The sequence below is a fragment of the Notechis scutatus genome, chromosome Z (genome assembly GCF_049901735.1).
Source record: "Notechis scutatus isolate UNSWTSFEM ecotype Mainland chromosome Z, rNotScu1.2, whole genome shotgun sequence".
NCBI classification, from domain to species: Eukaryota; Metazoa; Chordata; class Lepidosauria; order Squamata; family Elapidae; genus Notechis; species Notechis scutatus.
Window position 1 is genome coordinate 79115145 of NC_142025.1, and position 14589 is coordinate 79129733.

Here is a 14589-nt window from a genome sequence, read left to right on the forward strand (position 1 = left end):
CTGGAGATCCAGGCTATCGAGCCAGTCCCAGAAGATCAATGGGGGCACGGATTCTACTTGATTGCCTTCCTCATTCTGAAGGCTTCAGGGGGATGGAGACCAATTCTGGACCTCAAAAAGTTAAATGTCCACTTGACGTACAAGAGGTTCAAAATGCACTCTCTGCAGTCAATCTTGGACGGCATCAGAGAGGGCGACTTCCTGTCATTGATTGATTTGACGGAGGCTTATCTCCACATCCCCATCCATCCCCGGCACCAATGGTACCTCAGGTTCTGTTACTTGGATCTTCACTTCCAGTACAGAACTCTACTGTTCGGTTTAGCCTCAGCTCCCAGGTCATTCATGAAGATCCTGGTGGCACTGGCAGCGCACCTCAGGTCCATCCCAGTGCGTCTCCAATGCTACCTGGATGATATTCTCATCCAATTGTCCTCGTCCCAGCTTGCCCAGCAGGATCTAGAGACTACAATCTATGTTCTTCAGGAACACGGATTCTCCATAAACTTTCAGAAAAGTCACCTGGTTCCAACCACTTGACAGCTCCATTTAGGAGCAGTGATAGACACCAGGCTATGCAAGGTCTATTTTTCCCAGGAGTGACAGGACAGTATCAAGTCCTTGGACACTCAAATCAGGACGGAATGCTTGGTTCCATTGTTAGTTCTCTCTCAACTCCTGGGAAATATGGTCTCTTGCATAGTCATTGTTCCAGGGGCCAGATCGCACTTAAGGACTCTGCAGTGGTCACTCCTACAATTCCTAAGGAAAGGGAGCAGCAATTCCAGAGCCAAGGTCAGGGTCCCATTAGAGACTCTCAGGTCCCTCAGGTAGTGGTTGTCCCCAGCAATAGCCAGGGGAACACTATTCAAGGAGCCCAGCTGACTGACCTTGACCACAGATGCCAGCCTTTTTGGATGGGGGGGGCATCTCAAACAGCATTTGGCTCAAGGACAATGGTCTCAGGCAGACCTGAAGAACAACATCAACTGGCTGGAGCTCCGAGCCATCCACCGAAGCCACGGTAGAGGGACAACACCTATTGATTTTGACAGACAATGTGGCCGCAAAGTGTATATCAACGCCAGGGGGGCACCCATTCGAGGTCTCTCATGCACGAGGCAGACCAATTATTTCTCTGGGCAGAGACTCACCTGAGTTCCATCAAGGCGGAACACATCTCGGGGTTGGCAAATGTGCAGGCTGACTTTCTTAGCCAGAGCACGGTGGACCACTCAGAGTGGCGACTGCACCTGGACATCTTCCGGAAACTCTGTCAGGGGTTTGGCCATCCAGTCTTGGACTTATTCGCCACCCTGATGAACTCACAACTGCCCAGATACTTCACGAGGTTTCCAACCCTGGTCAATGCAGAGGGGGTCAACGCCCTCCACTCTCCTTGGCCCAGGGAACTGTAGTATGCCTTCCCTTACCTCCCCATCATACAGGTAGTAATCCAGAAACTTCTCATGGAGCAGGCGGAACTCTTGATGATCGTGCCCCATTGGAACTCTTGCTGATTGTGCCCCAAGAAACTTCTCATGGAGCAGGCGGAACTCTTGCTGATCGTGCCCCATTGGTCCAGGCGGCCATGGTTTGCAGACCTTATCAGTCTCTTGGTGTCCCAGACTTGGAGAATCCCTCAAGATAGGATCTCTTTCAGCCAGGGAGTCTTGGTCCATCCAGAGCCTCAGTGGCTCCAACTGACCGCCTGGCACTTGAGAAGCGGCTCTTGATGAGGGACAACTTCTCAAGAAGGGTGATTCAGATGATACAGGCTTCCAGGAGGCCTTCCACCAACAAAATTTACAATTCTACTTAGAAGGCACTCTGTAGTTGGTGTGCTAGGTCAGGTCTGGATCCCACAGCAGTCTTCATCCCTCAGATTCTGGACTTCTTGCAAGAGGGTCTGGATAAAGGGTTAGCCCCTAATATTATCTGAAGACAAGTAGCGGCCTTGTCTTCAGTATTGACTTATGGGGATTTAGACTCCATAGCGCATCATCCTGTTGTGCGCTCCTTTTTTAGGGGGGCAGCTAATTTAAAGCCACCTGTTGTTCACAGGTATCCAACCTGGGACTTAGCTAAGGTTTTACATACCCTTACCTTACCACCCTTCAAACCTCTCAAGTCTATGAGTCTGAGGTTTTTGTCATTTAAAATCACCTTTTTAGTCACCATCACATTAGCCAGGTGAATTTCAGAACTAGCTGCTCTCTCTGTAAGAGAGGGACTCTGCACCTTCCACGCAAACAGGGTGGTTCTACGTCTGGACCCCTCCTTCATCCCCAAGATCAACTCCTGGTTCCACTGGGCCCAGGAGATAGTGTTGCCCAATTTCTGTCCAACTCCTTCCCATCTGCTGGAATGGAGGTGGCACACTCTGGACGTAAGGAGGGCCTTATGCAGGTACATAAGATGGACTTTGTCTCACCGAAAATCCAAATTGCTGTTTGTCTCATTTCAACCTTCCTCTCTGGGTTCAAAGGTCACTCCATCAACCATAGGCCATTGGATAAAGGTGTGTATTGCAAAGGCCTATGAGACACAGTCGATTCCATCCCCCAGATGATTGACTGCTCACTCGACTCAAAGCGCTGCCACCACAGCCACATGGGCGACGCAGGCTTTGATCAAGGAAATCTGTAGGGTGTCGACATGGTCCTCACCATCTCCCTTTGTACGCCACTATAAGTTGGACACCTTTGCCTCTACTGAGGCTGCCTTTGGGAGGAGGGTACTTCAGTGAATGCATGTAGCTAGGGGGACTCAGGACCACAATCCCCGCCCATGGAGACACCAGGCTTTGATATGTCCCAGCTATGGATTCTCCAATCATCGTGCTGGAGAAAGAGCATTGTCTTACCTGAACGCTTCTTCTCATCACGACGATGGAGAAATCCATTCCCTCTCTAGGAAGCAGTTAGGTCCTTCATCCAGCACAGTAACACCAGAGGAGCCAGAACCACTAACGAGTCCTTCAGTTGCCACGCCTTTGTCGTGAACTGGGAAAGTGACAGTTGACAAGGGGTGTGGCTAAAATTATGGACTCAGTCTCTAGGCAGAATGGCATGTGTCAACCCAGCTATGGATTCTCCATCGTCATGATAAAAAGAAGCATTCAGGTAAGACAACGCTCTATCTGTTTAATTATTTTGGTAGGATGCCATAGGAAAAACAAATAAATATTGTAGCAAAAATTGAAAAGTTCAGACAAGTTAATTCAAAAGATTGCTGAACCTTTGTATAATTGCTTGTCATGGAAATAATTAACTCACAAGCTACTACCAATTAATTAGAACATAATACACTTAAAGAGCCTTCCAATAAAAACAAGGACAAAAGCAAGACAGCATGGAAGAAAGACATAATCACCAAGTAAGAAATATCAAAAAGAGATCCTGATGGGTCCCAAAGGCAGTAAGGAAAGGAAAATTCTAAAGCATTTGGAAGAAAGATATGGAAGAAGTTACAGTGAAGTTCCCACTAATTGTATTACAGGCACCTATCTGAGAAAACATACTTCAATCCCTTTGGTGATCACATTTATACTACACATAACTCAGGAACCTCAGGAAGATTAATACAGACAACCTCAAAAAATGTAATTAACATACTTCAGAACAAGTAAACACACTTCTCCTCTCCAAGCTCTTCTGAAGGATAATTGCCTTAGGCCCAGGGGATTGTGATGGACCATTACCAGATTTGGAAGAGCTACACAAGATGTGTTTTCCAAGAAATTCTTTACTAATGCCTACTAATTGATAACTGAGGTGTGCTGTCCAGGCAGTGTATGGGAATTGGATAGTTAGTTAGCAATTGTGAGCTGTCCTCTTAAGGGAATGCATCATGGTAAGTGTAGTTAAGGCATCCTGGGAAATGTAGTCCATGTCACGTGACCACATCTGTAATCCTGATTGGTCACTAAATTGACCCTCGATGGGTTGGGGTTTCTTCACTCTCGCCTGAACTCACGGACTCGTGGTAACTACCGATATGAGATGGGAGGAAAGGGATAAGGAGATAACCATCTTTTTACCTACAAGACAGATAGGCAAAGGATTGGACATTAAGAACTTCATCACAAATGTGAGTTATGAGGATACCTGGTGAGCCAATAATAAAGACTTTGTATGAATGTTTTGTTGAGTTTATCTATCTGCATCTGTACAGAAGACAAAATCTACCACTGTACAGAATACAGAATATGGCATTCATTGGAGATGAATATCCTCTCATGAAATATTGTGAGCTGGCATTCTAAAGGGTAAATAGAACTAATTTTGGGATTATATTTGTAAATATAACATTCTATTACAGGAGACATAGTCTACAGAAGATATTGAACTTGGGAATTTTGTAGTACATTCTATCAAGGTCACTAGATTAAGAAAAGAGGAAGGCTAAGTGGTAGTCTATATGTCTATGTTTCAAATAAGATTCAACCAATGGCAACCAATTTGAAACACTATAGTAAATTTCAATGATTGTAGGTTTTTGGATCATTGACCACCTCTATTGTATTGTCATCAATACCTATCTCCTCCCACAATTATTACAAAAACAGGTGAAAGAAAACTGCCTTATGCTGAAACTATATAATATAACACATTCTAAAGCCTTTAATGCTAACTAGAGCCTTTAATGCCAGGATTAGCAAAAATGATTATATACTTTATGAACCCTCCCTGATTTGGTCCAAGAGCAAATTACCTCCTTAATGTACAACGTTAGACAGAGAGGAGTAAATTACACAGGATGGTGTGTTACCCAGATGGTTAATAATTTAAATCTGTTAATCTTAAATAATAGCTGGAAGATTTCAGCTATTGGATATTTCATTTGAGGCATACACACAACATATTTCACTATGAAACAGTTAGTGAAACATCCCCAAAAAGGATCTATAATTTGTACCATAGACTAATCATTATATTTATTCAAAGATGTATTACCAGTAAAGTTAAATGGGAAATAAGTAAAATAAGATAAATGGTGCATTAAAAATTCCTTCTGAATGGAACATCTCCAATATTGTTCCTGTGTTTAAAAAGGAAGACAGATCTGATTCATCCAATTATTGTCCAATCTATATTAAACATTGGTATTGAAAATTAATGGAGTGCTGAAAGAGGAAAGGGTCCTTGTAAAATAATAAGCTGGGTTCAGGATAGGATAAATCAATCATGAACTCAATCATCAAGTGTTTGGTCCTACAATTATTAGGCACAAAACACCAGATTCTCACACAAAGGTTCAATTAAACTGATTTATTGCTAAAGTGGCAAGAGTCCCAAAATTAAATAGTAATTTAATTTAATACAAATCTGGCTGCATTTTTCTATTTGCAGATGATGCAGCCATCATCTTCATTTCAACAACCCTCTCCTTCACAGATAACAATTTAATGATTACTTATAAAGAAACTTAAAAAAAGTCTTTGCAAAGAAATCTTTTAGATATAAATATGGGCCTAAATAAGTAGGAATGATATTAAACAAGTTCAGGCCTTCAAATACTTCAGAAGTATTTCCATGTCACTGGCTTATGGAAGTCCAAATTCAATCTTTAAAAGAGAAATCCAGAAAAAGTATAATTGTCATGCTAAGATTTTTCTACATAATTGGAAGAAATTACATGTTCGAGGGATTTAAAGTATTAGAGGCCCATGCTAACAAGTATTTAGAATCATTAGAAGCTGTATATACTCAAGCTTCCTGAGAAACCTATTTTTGGTCCCTCATTACATTCTTAACTCAAACCCCCAATCTGATGCTAGAATGGTTCCAAATGAAACTTATAGCATGTTAGTTACTGGCTCAAGCTAATTTTCAACTCAAGTTGTCAACCTTGTTTTTGACTCTTCAAAACAAATTCCAGAGTTCTGCAAAACTTAACTTGATGCAACTCTAAGCCATTGTGGATTCTCTCTCCATATATTGACTCCAGTGGGATTTGGTCAAGCCAAAGCATCCTTCCAGAGATACAGCTTTGCAAATGATCTTAGCCATGTTTCATGATATATTAATTTATTTAACCTGGAAAAATAACGTTGCTCCCACAAATTATTTCAAATTGCCCCCCCAAAACACTCTAAGATTTTACATTTACTTGATGTAATGTCCTCTCCTCTGCCCTTTTCTATAATGTTCTATAATAATCCCCAAAAGCTGCAAATCCTGTCCTTGTGATGAGGGAGAAAGTGAAATTGAAATATTGCTAGGCTGCTTTTTTTAATAAAAACCTACAAGATATGTATGATATACATATACAGTGTATAATATAATATCCTTTCCTTTATCTTGCACAGAGGTGGATTTGTAGCTGTGCAGATGCAGATAGATAAAATTCCACAAAACATCCATAACAAAGTACATTTATTGGTACATCAAGTATCTTCATAACTCACATTTGTGACCAAGTTCTTCTGTGATGATAAATCCTTTGTATATCAGCCTTGCAGAAAAGATGGTTATCTCCTAACTTAACCCATCTTGTAGTGATAGAAAGAAGGTGCTATGAGTAAGAGAGTTCAGACAAAGAATGAGGGAAACCTCCCCCGACCCACCAAGGGTCAATCCAGTGACCAATCAGGATTACAGATGTGGTCACGTGACATGGACTACATTTCCCAGGATACCTTTAACTACATTTACCATGATGCATTCCCTTAAGGCGACAGCTCATAATTCCTAAGTAACTATCCAATTCCCATAGACTGGCTGGGACAGCACATATCCGGTAGGCCAGAGGCTGATTACCTTTGGCTCTTTAAATTGATCAGGAGGCAAGGATTTCAAACAATGTAGTCAAGTGCTATGTCAGAGCTGTATTTTACATGTAAGTATAAAACATGTCTCACCATTGAATTTTATTTTGTGAGGTATGTCCAGAGTTCAAGTCTATCAAGATGCCTCTGAATCTTGAGCCTATCTTCTGGGGTGTTGGCTTAGTGTCACCTGCAAATTTGATTAGTTCACCTTTCATTTCCTAATCAATTTCTTATGAAGATATTGAAGAGTACTGGGCCTAAGACAGAACCTTGGGTACTCCACTATTTACTTCCATCCATATAGATGTAGTTCCATTAACTCTTTGAGTTTCAGCCAGTTGCAAATCTATGCTGTCTATGCCACATTTTTCTAGTTTATATCAAGAAATAAATTGTAGTCTATTTTGTCAAATGCTTTACTGAAATCCAAGTATACTATGTCAGTGGTTGCCAACCCGTGGGCCGTGAGAAAATTTTGGTGGGCCACAGAGAAATCTCACCCCCAGAGCACCTCCACAAAGCAATTAATCCAGGCTGCGCAGAAACACAGGGCTGCTCAGCCCACATGGCCCACAGGAACCCTCCCCGCCCACTCCTTACCCAGCAAACTTGTCTGCTAAGTTGCTATTTTTCCTTTTTCCGACCATCATCTGTTCTGCTGTGCTGGAGGATTTAGATTAGCTAGGAAGCAGGAAATAGTTGGATTTCTTGCTTTCTAGCTAGTCTTTAGATCTTTGGCTCTGCTCTTAAGTACAGCCGAAGCTCCCTTAAGGACTGAAAGTTTGCAAACAAATTCAGTGCAGACTCATGGCAAGCAAATTTGAGACACTGAGCTAGCTGATGGCAGATAGATAGATCACTGAATGATTCTGTGAGCAATTCAATCTGCCTGCTTTGCCTGATTTTGGATAAAAGTTGCTTTTTTATATAAAAAATTCAATATTGACATACATGGTGTGTTGTGAGTTAATTTTGTGAGTTTGCTTGCAAGGAAATTTTATGTGACAGACTGAGCTAGCTAATGGCAGATAGATAGATTTCTGAATGAATCTGTGATTCTGTGAGCAACTCAATCTGCCTGCCTGCTTTGCCTGATTTTGGGTAAAAGTTGCTCTTTTTTATAAAAGATTCAATATTTATATGAATATTTATAATAGTTACATACAAGCCATGCCCAGATAGTCACATGACTACCAAGCCACACCCACAAATTAGGCCATGCCCACAGAACCAGTTAGGGGTCCCTGGGATCTAAAATTATGAGTTTGGTGGTCCCTGAGATCCAAAAGGTTGGCGACCCCTGTACTATGTCCACAACATTTCACTGGTTCACTAATTTAGTCACTTTGTCAAAGAATGAGATAAGTTTTCTTTGGTGTGATCTGTTTTTGACAGATCCATGTTGGCTTCTCATTATAAATTTGTTTGCTTCAAGGTGTTCACAGATGTGTTTCTTGGTTTTCTAGGATTTGCCCAGGTATTGATATTAGGCTGATTGGTTTGTATTTTCCTCGATTCCTGTTCCAAGGCTCAGTTCACCCCCACCCCCTCTGTCAGCCCGCACTCCTCGCTCCAGGCACTTTAACTCACACGGGGAAAGTGATACTTGCACCATCCATGCCTTTCTTCCTTTCCCCCCGGGGAGAAAGAGGATGTGGGGAACAGAAATCTAGGAGAGCGATCGGGGCAAATGAGCGACCGGGCAACTGGGTCGGGGGCGTGGCCAGCCAGGGGTCACCACCAGTTCGGTGACCCATGCCAAATAATTGCTACTGGTTCGCCTGAATAGGTGCGAACTGGTTGAATACCACCTCTGGTACTGTGCCACATGAGCAATTGAACATATTGAGCTGTGCCACATGAACATACCAAGGCATGACCATTACAGCCCATATTGCTGATTTCTGGTCCAACTATATTTTTGAAATCATCTTCAAAGGCAGCCCTATATAGAGACCATTGTAATAATCTATACAAGAGGTGATTTCTGCATGAATAATCATTTGCTAGGTCTCCTGATCCCCTTATTCCAGAGATATAATTCAGCTGGTTTGGGGGAACTGGTTGTTAACTTTTTGTGCAGTTTGGAGAACTGGCTAATCCTACCACTGGCTGGCCCCACCCTCCCCTACCCCTTATTTCACCTCACCTGCAGCATAGCTGCTGCTGCTGTCTGTCTCCCTCACTCACTTGCCTCTACCACATGACCCCCATGGCTCAGCCCACTTGCCTACCTTTGTCGTGCTTCACATGCAGCCAGCTTCCTCCCTGGTGAGACTTCCTTCGTTGATCTCTGTTCCTCGCCCAGTTGCCTCCCACGTGGCCCAGCTCCCTACCTGCCTGGTGAGCTTTCCTTCGCCAATCTCTGCTGCCTTCTATGTGGCCCAGCTCCCTGCCTGCCTGGTGAGCCTCCCTTTGCTAATCTTCACTGCCTCCCATGCATCCCAGTTCCCTGCTGCCTTGTGCAGCAACAGCATTCCATGTAATCATGGTACATTTGAGCTCAAGGCAACCCTCGCCTCCCACCACTTTGGGCTTGGTGCTGTAAGCCAAGAAGCACTGCAGCAGAGCCCAAAAAAAAGCCCACCTAAAAATTGTGACTGCCTGCTGAGCTTGCCTGGCACATACTGGCAAAAGGAGGCTAGGGGGAAAAAGAGAGAAGGGCCAATTGAAACCCCCTGTTTTCTGCCTCCATTGGGCTGTCTGCACCACGCTGGATTGGGATGAGGGGGTGGGAGGGACAAAAAGCCCACTTGGTCCGTACTCACCAGCATGACAGCAAATCTTTCTTCCAGCTTGCCCAGTTTGGGCATTGAGAGGGGTAGATTATGCACCCCTTATGAAGTCCGTCTACTAAGAGTCCATTACTCCCACATTGCCCCTTTCTCGAGGAAGGGAGCGGGAGAGATCAGTCTACTCTCTGCCCAGGTTTCTCCTGCCGGATTTCAAGCTCCAAACCATTGCCACTCCTCCAAGCCCTGCACTGGTGTAGCCAAGCATCCAGATCCCAGAGGTCACCATAGGGCTTCTTAAGGTATGCAACATGCTGCTGCTAAGCTCCTGGGTTCCCCACAGAAACTCTGGAAGTCAAGTCATTCCCTGGCTGCTCCAGTACTCGTTCCCTGCCCACTCAGCTCTGTTGGTGGCCTCTAGGGTATGGGCCATCGGCTGCAGCCAAAGCCAGGCTTTGTGGAGGAGCGGCAATGGTTTGGAGCTTATTAAGGAGGATCACTCCGCTCCAGTCATGCATTTTCCAGCCCAGGCTGCTTGGAGTGAAAGGCATGCAACATGCTGCCATTAAGCTCCCAGGATCCCTGCACGAGCACTGGAAAAAAGGGAGTTTGATTGTGGTGGAAAGGAGTAGGAGTGTGGGCTTTTCCAAGGCCGGACCTAGAGGGAGACAGAGATCAGTGCACCGTACCTCCCCGAGGTTCTAATTCTTAAAAAATTTGGGAGGTTGCACACATAGGGTGCTGGGGCACTCAGTGCCTGAAGTGAGAGGAGAATGCAGGCTGACTGGACAGGGAAGGAGTACAGGACTTCCAGAGCTCATGCAGGGAACTCAGGAGCTTAGCAGCAGCATGTTGGAAATCGTCCTGTCTCTGCAGCATCAGCTTGCCTGTGCCACCCCACCATGGCAATGAGTGATGTTGAGTTGGCCACACCCACTCAGTCACATGATTGCCCCCAGCCATGCCCACGCAACCAGTCACTAGGAAGAACCAGTTGTTAAATTACTTGAATACCACCACTGCCTTATTTCCCTTTTCCAAAATAGTAGTCCACTTTACCGCTCTCTGGAAATTTAGGAGCAGTTATAAAAGTCATGTGAAGATGATTTTTCAGATTTAAGCATATTTTATTAAGTTTTACTAGGGAACTTGGGAATTCAAAACAACAGTCACTTGAACAAAATTTAAAAAAAGGAGAGACTGCCTGGATCCTGTTGCTTCATGTTACAATCAAAAGAAGAAAACAAATTCTTTAGCAGAAGCAATAATGCATTGGTGTTAGCTGTTGGTAACTTGCATATTGTGAACTGTTAGAGAAATAATTTGTTTTAATTTTTAACAGTATATCATGTGCCAGAAAGGAGTATATACATGACATCAGAATTCACAAGTGGAACCTGTGAAACTAGCACAGTGGCTTCATTTATAAAATATCTCTTAGAGAAATTAGAGAGCCTAATTTACAAGCTTAATTGTGAAATCAAGCAATGGAACACCCAGTGTCATACTGCTACAGATACACTGAAAAAAATAACATATACATTTACCTTTCAGTTCATAGGTAAGGTGAAACTTTTGCTCATTACTTCTATGTGTTTGTGTGTTATATAATATTCTATAATACCACAAATATGAAAATATTGCAGATATTATTTCTGTTGTACAAATGATAATAATATCACATGTATTACAAATATAATAATGAGCCTATTTCAGTATATATGACCATTAAAAAGGTGTCAAAAATACACGAGCAACTATTCTCCAGATCATCCCAGGCAGATCCAATATTGGCAGGGGTCCAACCATCTGCACAAATGCTGCCGTATTTCCCCAAAAAAGTGATTCCTATTTATCTACTTGCATATAGCATGCTTTCAAACTGAAAGCCAAGGCAAATTATGGAAATTCACTCTGTCACAGGATGCTAGGACTCAAACTGCTGAAGCAAAGACCATCTCCAATGTCTTTAAGCCATTAGCAACCACACCTCAATACAACTATGAAATCCCCAAATAGGTAGTCCTTGATCTAGCACCATTCCATTCAGTGACTGCTAGATGTTATAATGATAATGAGCAAATGGTGATTATGGTTACTCCACAAAATTCTGGCTGTTCACCACAGTCATGTGATTGCAATCTTGACAACTACTTCACACTGGTTGCATGCTCTGAAATCACATGACAGCCATTTGCAATTTTCTCTGCTGTTTTTCCCAGGAAGTCAATAGGGAAGCTGACAGGGAAGACCACAAGTCATTGGATTAAATACCCCCCCCCCCAAAAAAAATCGGGAAACACTCTCTCTGTCCGTCTGCACTTGGCCTGCACCAATCACTCCTGTACCCTTGCACACCTCCCCCAACCCTATCTGTGCCTCATTCACACCCTTGCACAATGTCCCCAACTTACACCACTCCCTTGCACATCTTTTCTTATCCATGCCATACTTCTCACACATCCCTTCGCACTCATTTGCACCTTCTTCAACCCATGCTGTATCTTTCATGCCCCGTTGCATCCTTGGGCACCTTCCCTGATCTGTGTCACAACTCTTGTATCCTGATGCAGCCTTGTACACCTGACCTGTGTCATACCTCTTGTGCACTCACACACATCAACCTGCACCATGCCTCTCACACACACCTTTGTGTATTCTCCTTGCCCCCTCCCTTGCACCCTCATTCAACCTTTCGTGGTAAACTGGCAACTGTGAGATTTGATTAACAACAGCAACTGGGACTTTAGAGATTGCTATCCCTAAGTGATGCTATCATGCCTTACAACCACATTACTTAGTGATGGCAATTATCATAAATCAAAGAATAATTTTATCTAAAAATATTGTTTTTTCAGTTGACATATCATCTTTGCTTAGTGTTCAGAGAACATACTGTATACTAAGACTGCAAAACCATGAGCTTTTGCCACTGACAAAATTCTTTTCTCCTTGGTAACTCCCCATTTCTCTATAGCTGTCCCCAAAAACTGCTATTGCATTGGGTTCCCTAATTGCACAGCTGTGTTGGCTAGAAGGAAAACATTGATTGAATCCTGTTATTTTTATATTCAAGGAAAAAGTGTTTTTTTAAAAAGGTCTTCTTTCCCAATAGATACAGAACTAATCCTTAATAGATTCAAATCATGTGCTGGTTTTTGTGGTTAATCAATAATTTAAAAAAAACAATACCTGAGTAACTAACTTTTAAGTATATATTTTCATAGATCACCATTGCCATTTGATAATGCCCTGATATTGCAGACTGATTTTACCTGTATTCTGATACATTAAATTATTACATTAAGATATGTTTTAAAACCATCTTCAAAAATGTAATTAAAGCATAAAACATTCTCTCTTTTTCACTTTTTGCAGTGTTTCCTCTTGGACTAGGTACAGGAGATTTTTGTCAAAATTCTCATTGTGAACATTCCAAAAGCAGCATCAGAAAGGTAATGTAGAATTATTCTAAAAGATTTTTTAAAAATAATCATATTTGAAAATAGTATACTTCAAGACATGAGTCTGTCAAAAAAAAAAAAGAGATAATCATGTAAATCCACAAAATCAATATATTTTTCTTAATATTAAGGTCTGCCACACTTATCAGATTTTGCTACCTACAGATCTCATCAACTTTTAGTGGAACATTGTTTTCAAATTTGTGAACCACTTTCTATACTAGAACTTTTGTTTCAATGATGGTTCATAATTTTCTAGAATGGGTGGGTAGGCCTGCCCCCCTCCCCACACACACACTCACCAAGAAAACCTAATATATTCTGAGGATATTGCAACAAGTTCATGCCCAGAATGCAGTTTGCACATGACTGATTTTTGATTGTATAGAAACTACTATTTATGATGTTAGATACCGTGTTTCTCCAACAATACGGCTTCCACCAATAGGAAGCCCCACCATGTTTTATTGGCATAAAATCAAATTAAGCCCCTCCCCCCAAATTAAGGCCCATATTAAACATGCAAAATGGGGGGGGGAAATGGCGGGGGGGGCTTGCCATTAGGAAGTACTTTGTTGCATGCCGGGATATGATGCTGCCTGCGTTGGTGGGGCACTTCATATCGGGAGACCTTCCGCCACCATTGCTTTCCCTTCTCCCCTGCTGCCGCGGCGTTAGAGCAAGGCCGCGGCATTTGGCGCAGCCATGTGCGGCCAGTCAGGGCTCCTCCCTGCAACCAGAGCCCTGAGGAGACACTTGGCTTCAGGCGCTTCTGTCGCCGCCTTCTCTTTGCCTTCGAAGGTAAAGCAAATTATTTTAAAAACGACACCCTACTACAACAAAGACTCCCCTGCCCGAGAGGGCAGCCCAACCCCACGTGGGGAGGCGAATCTCCCGGGGCCGCAGCGCAGGATCGGCCCACCTCGGGAGAAGCGCCCAGCCGCCATCCCTGCCTGGCGCTGGGCAGAGCGCGAAGAGCTCTGCCTGGGGCGCCCAGCACAGCTGACAGAGCTGTGCTCTCACAGCAGAGCTCTCACCAAGGCAGTGAGCGCCTCCCGCTGCGCCTCCGCTCATCCCGCCAGGGCCGCGCCGGAGCCGTGCGGGCTGGGCAGAGTCAGGAAACACCCGCGGCTCGCTTCCCGGCTCTGCCCAGCCTGCACAGCCCAGCGCGCCCTGGCGGGATGAGCGGAGGGCCTGGCGGGAGGCGCTTGCTGCCTTGGTGAAAGCTCTGCCGCCGGAAGGAGGGCCCGCCTGTCAGCTGCGCTCTGCCCGGCACCAGGCAGGGATGGAGGCTGGGCGCTTCTCCCGAGGTGGGCCGATCCTCTGCTGCGGCCCGGGATATTCGCCTCCCCACGGGTTGGGCTGCCCTCTCGGGCAGGGGAGGCTTTGTTGTAGTAGGGTGTCGCTTTTAAAATAATTCGCTTTACCTTCAAAGGCAAAGGGAAGGCGGCGACAGGAGCGCCTGAAGCCAAGTGTCTCCTCAGGGCTCCAGTTGCAGGGAGGAGCCCTGACTGGCCGCACGTGGCTGCACCAAATGCTGCGGCGTTGCTCTAACGCCGTGGCAGGAAGGGAGAAGGGAAAGCAACGGTGGCGGAAGGTCTCCCGAACATCCAAGCTG

General features: G+C 44.1%; 1 protein-coding gene across 1 annotated transcript in view; it reads left to right on the forward strand.

Annotated features, from left to right (window-relative positions):
- LOC113419115 (zona pellucida-binding protein 1-like) overlaps positions 1-14589 on the forward strand; it is a 38570-nt gene that overhangs the window by 9914 nt on the left and 14067 nt on the right. Inside the window, exons 3-4 of the mRNA XM_087947328.1 lie at positions 10850-11068; positions 12886-12962. Coding sequence (XP_087803454.1) covers positions 10850-11068; positions 12886-12962 — 296 coding nt within the window. The remainder of the gene's footprint in view (positions 1-10849; positions 11069-12885; positions 12963-14589) is intronic.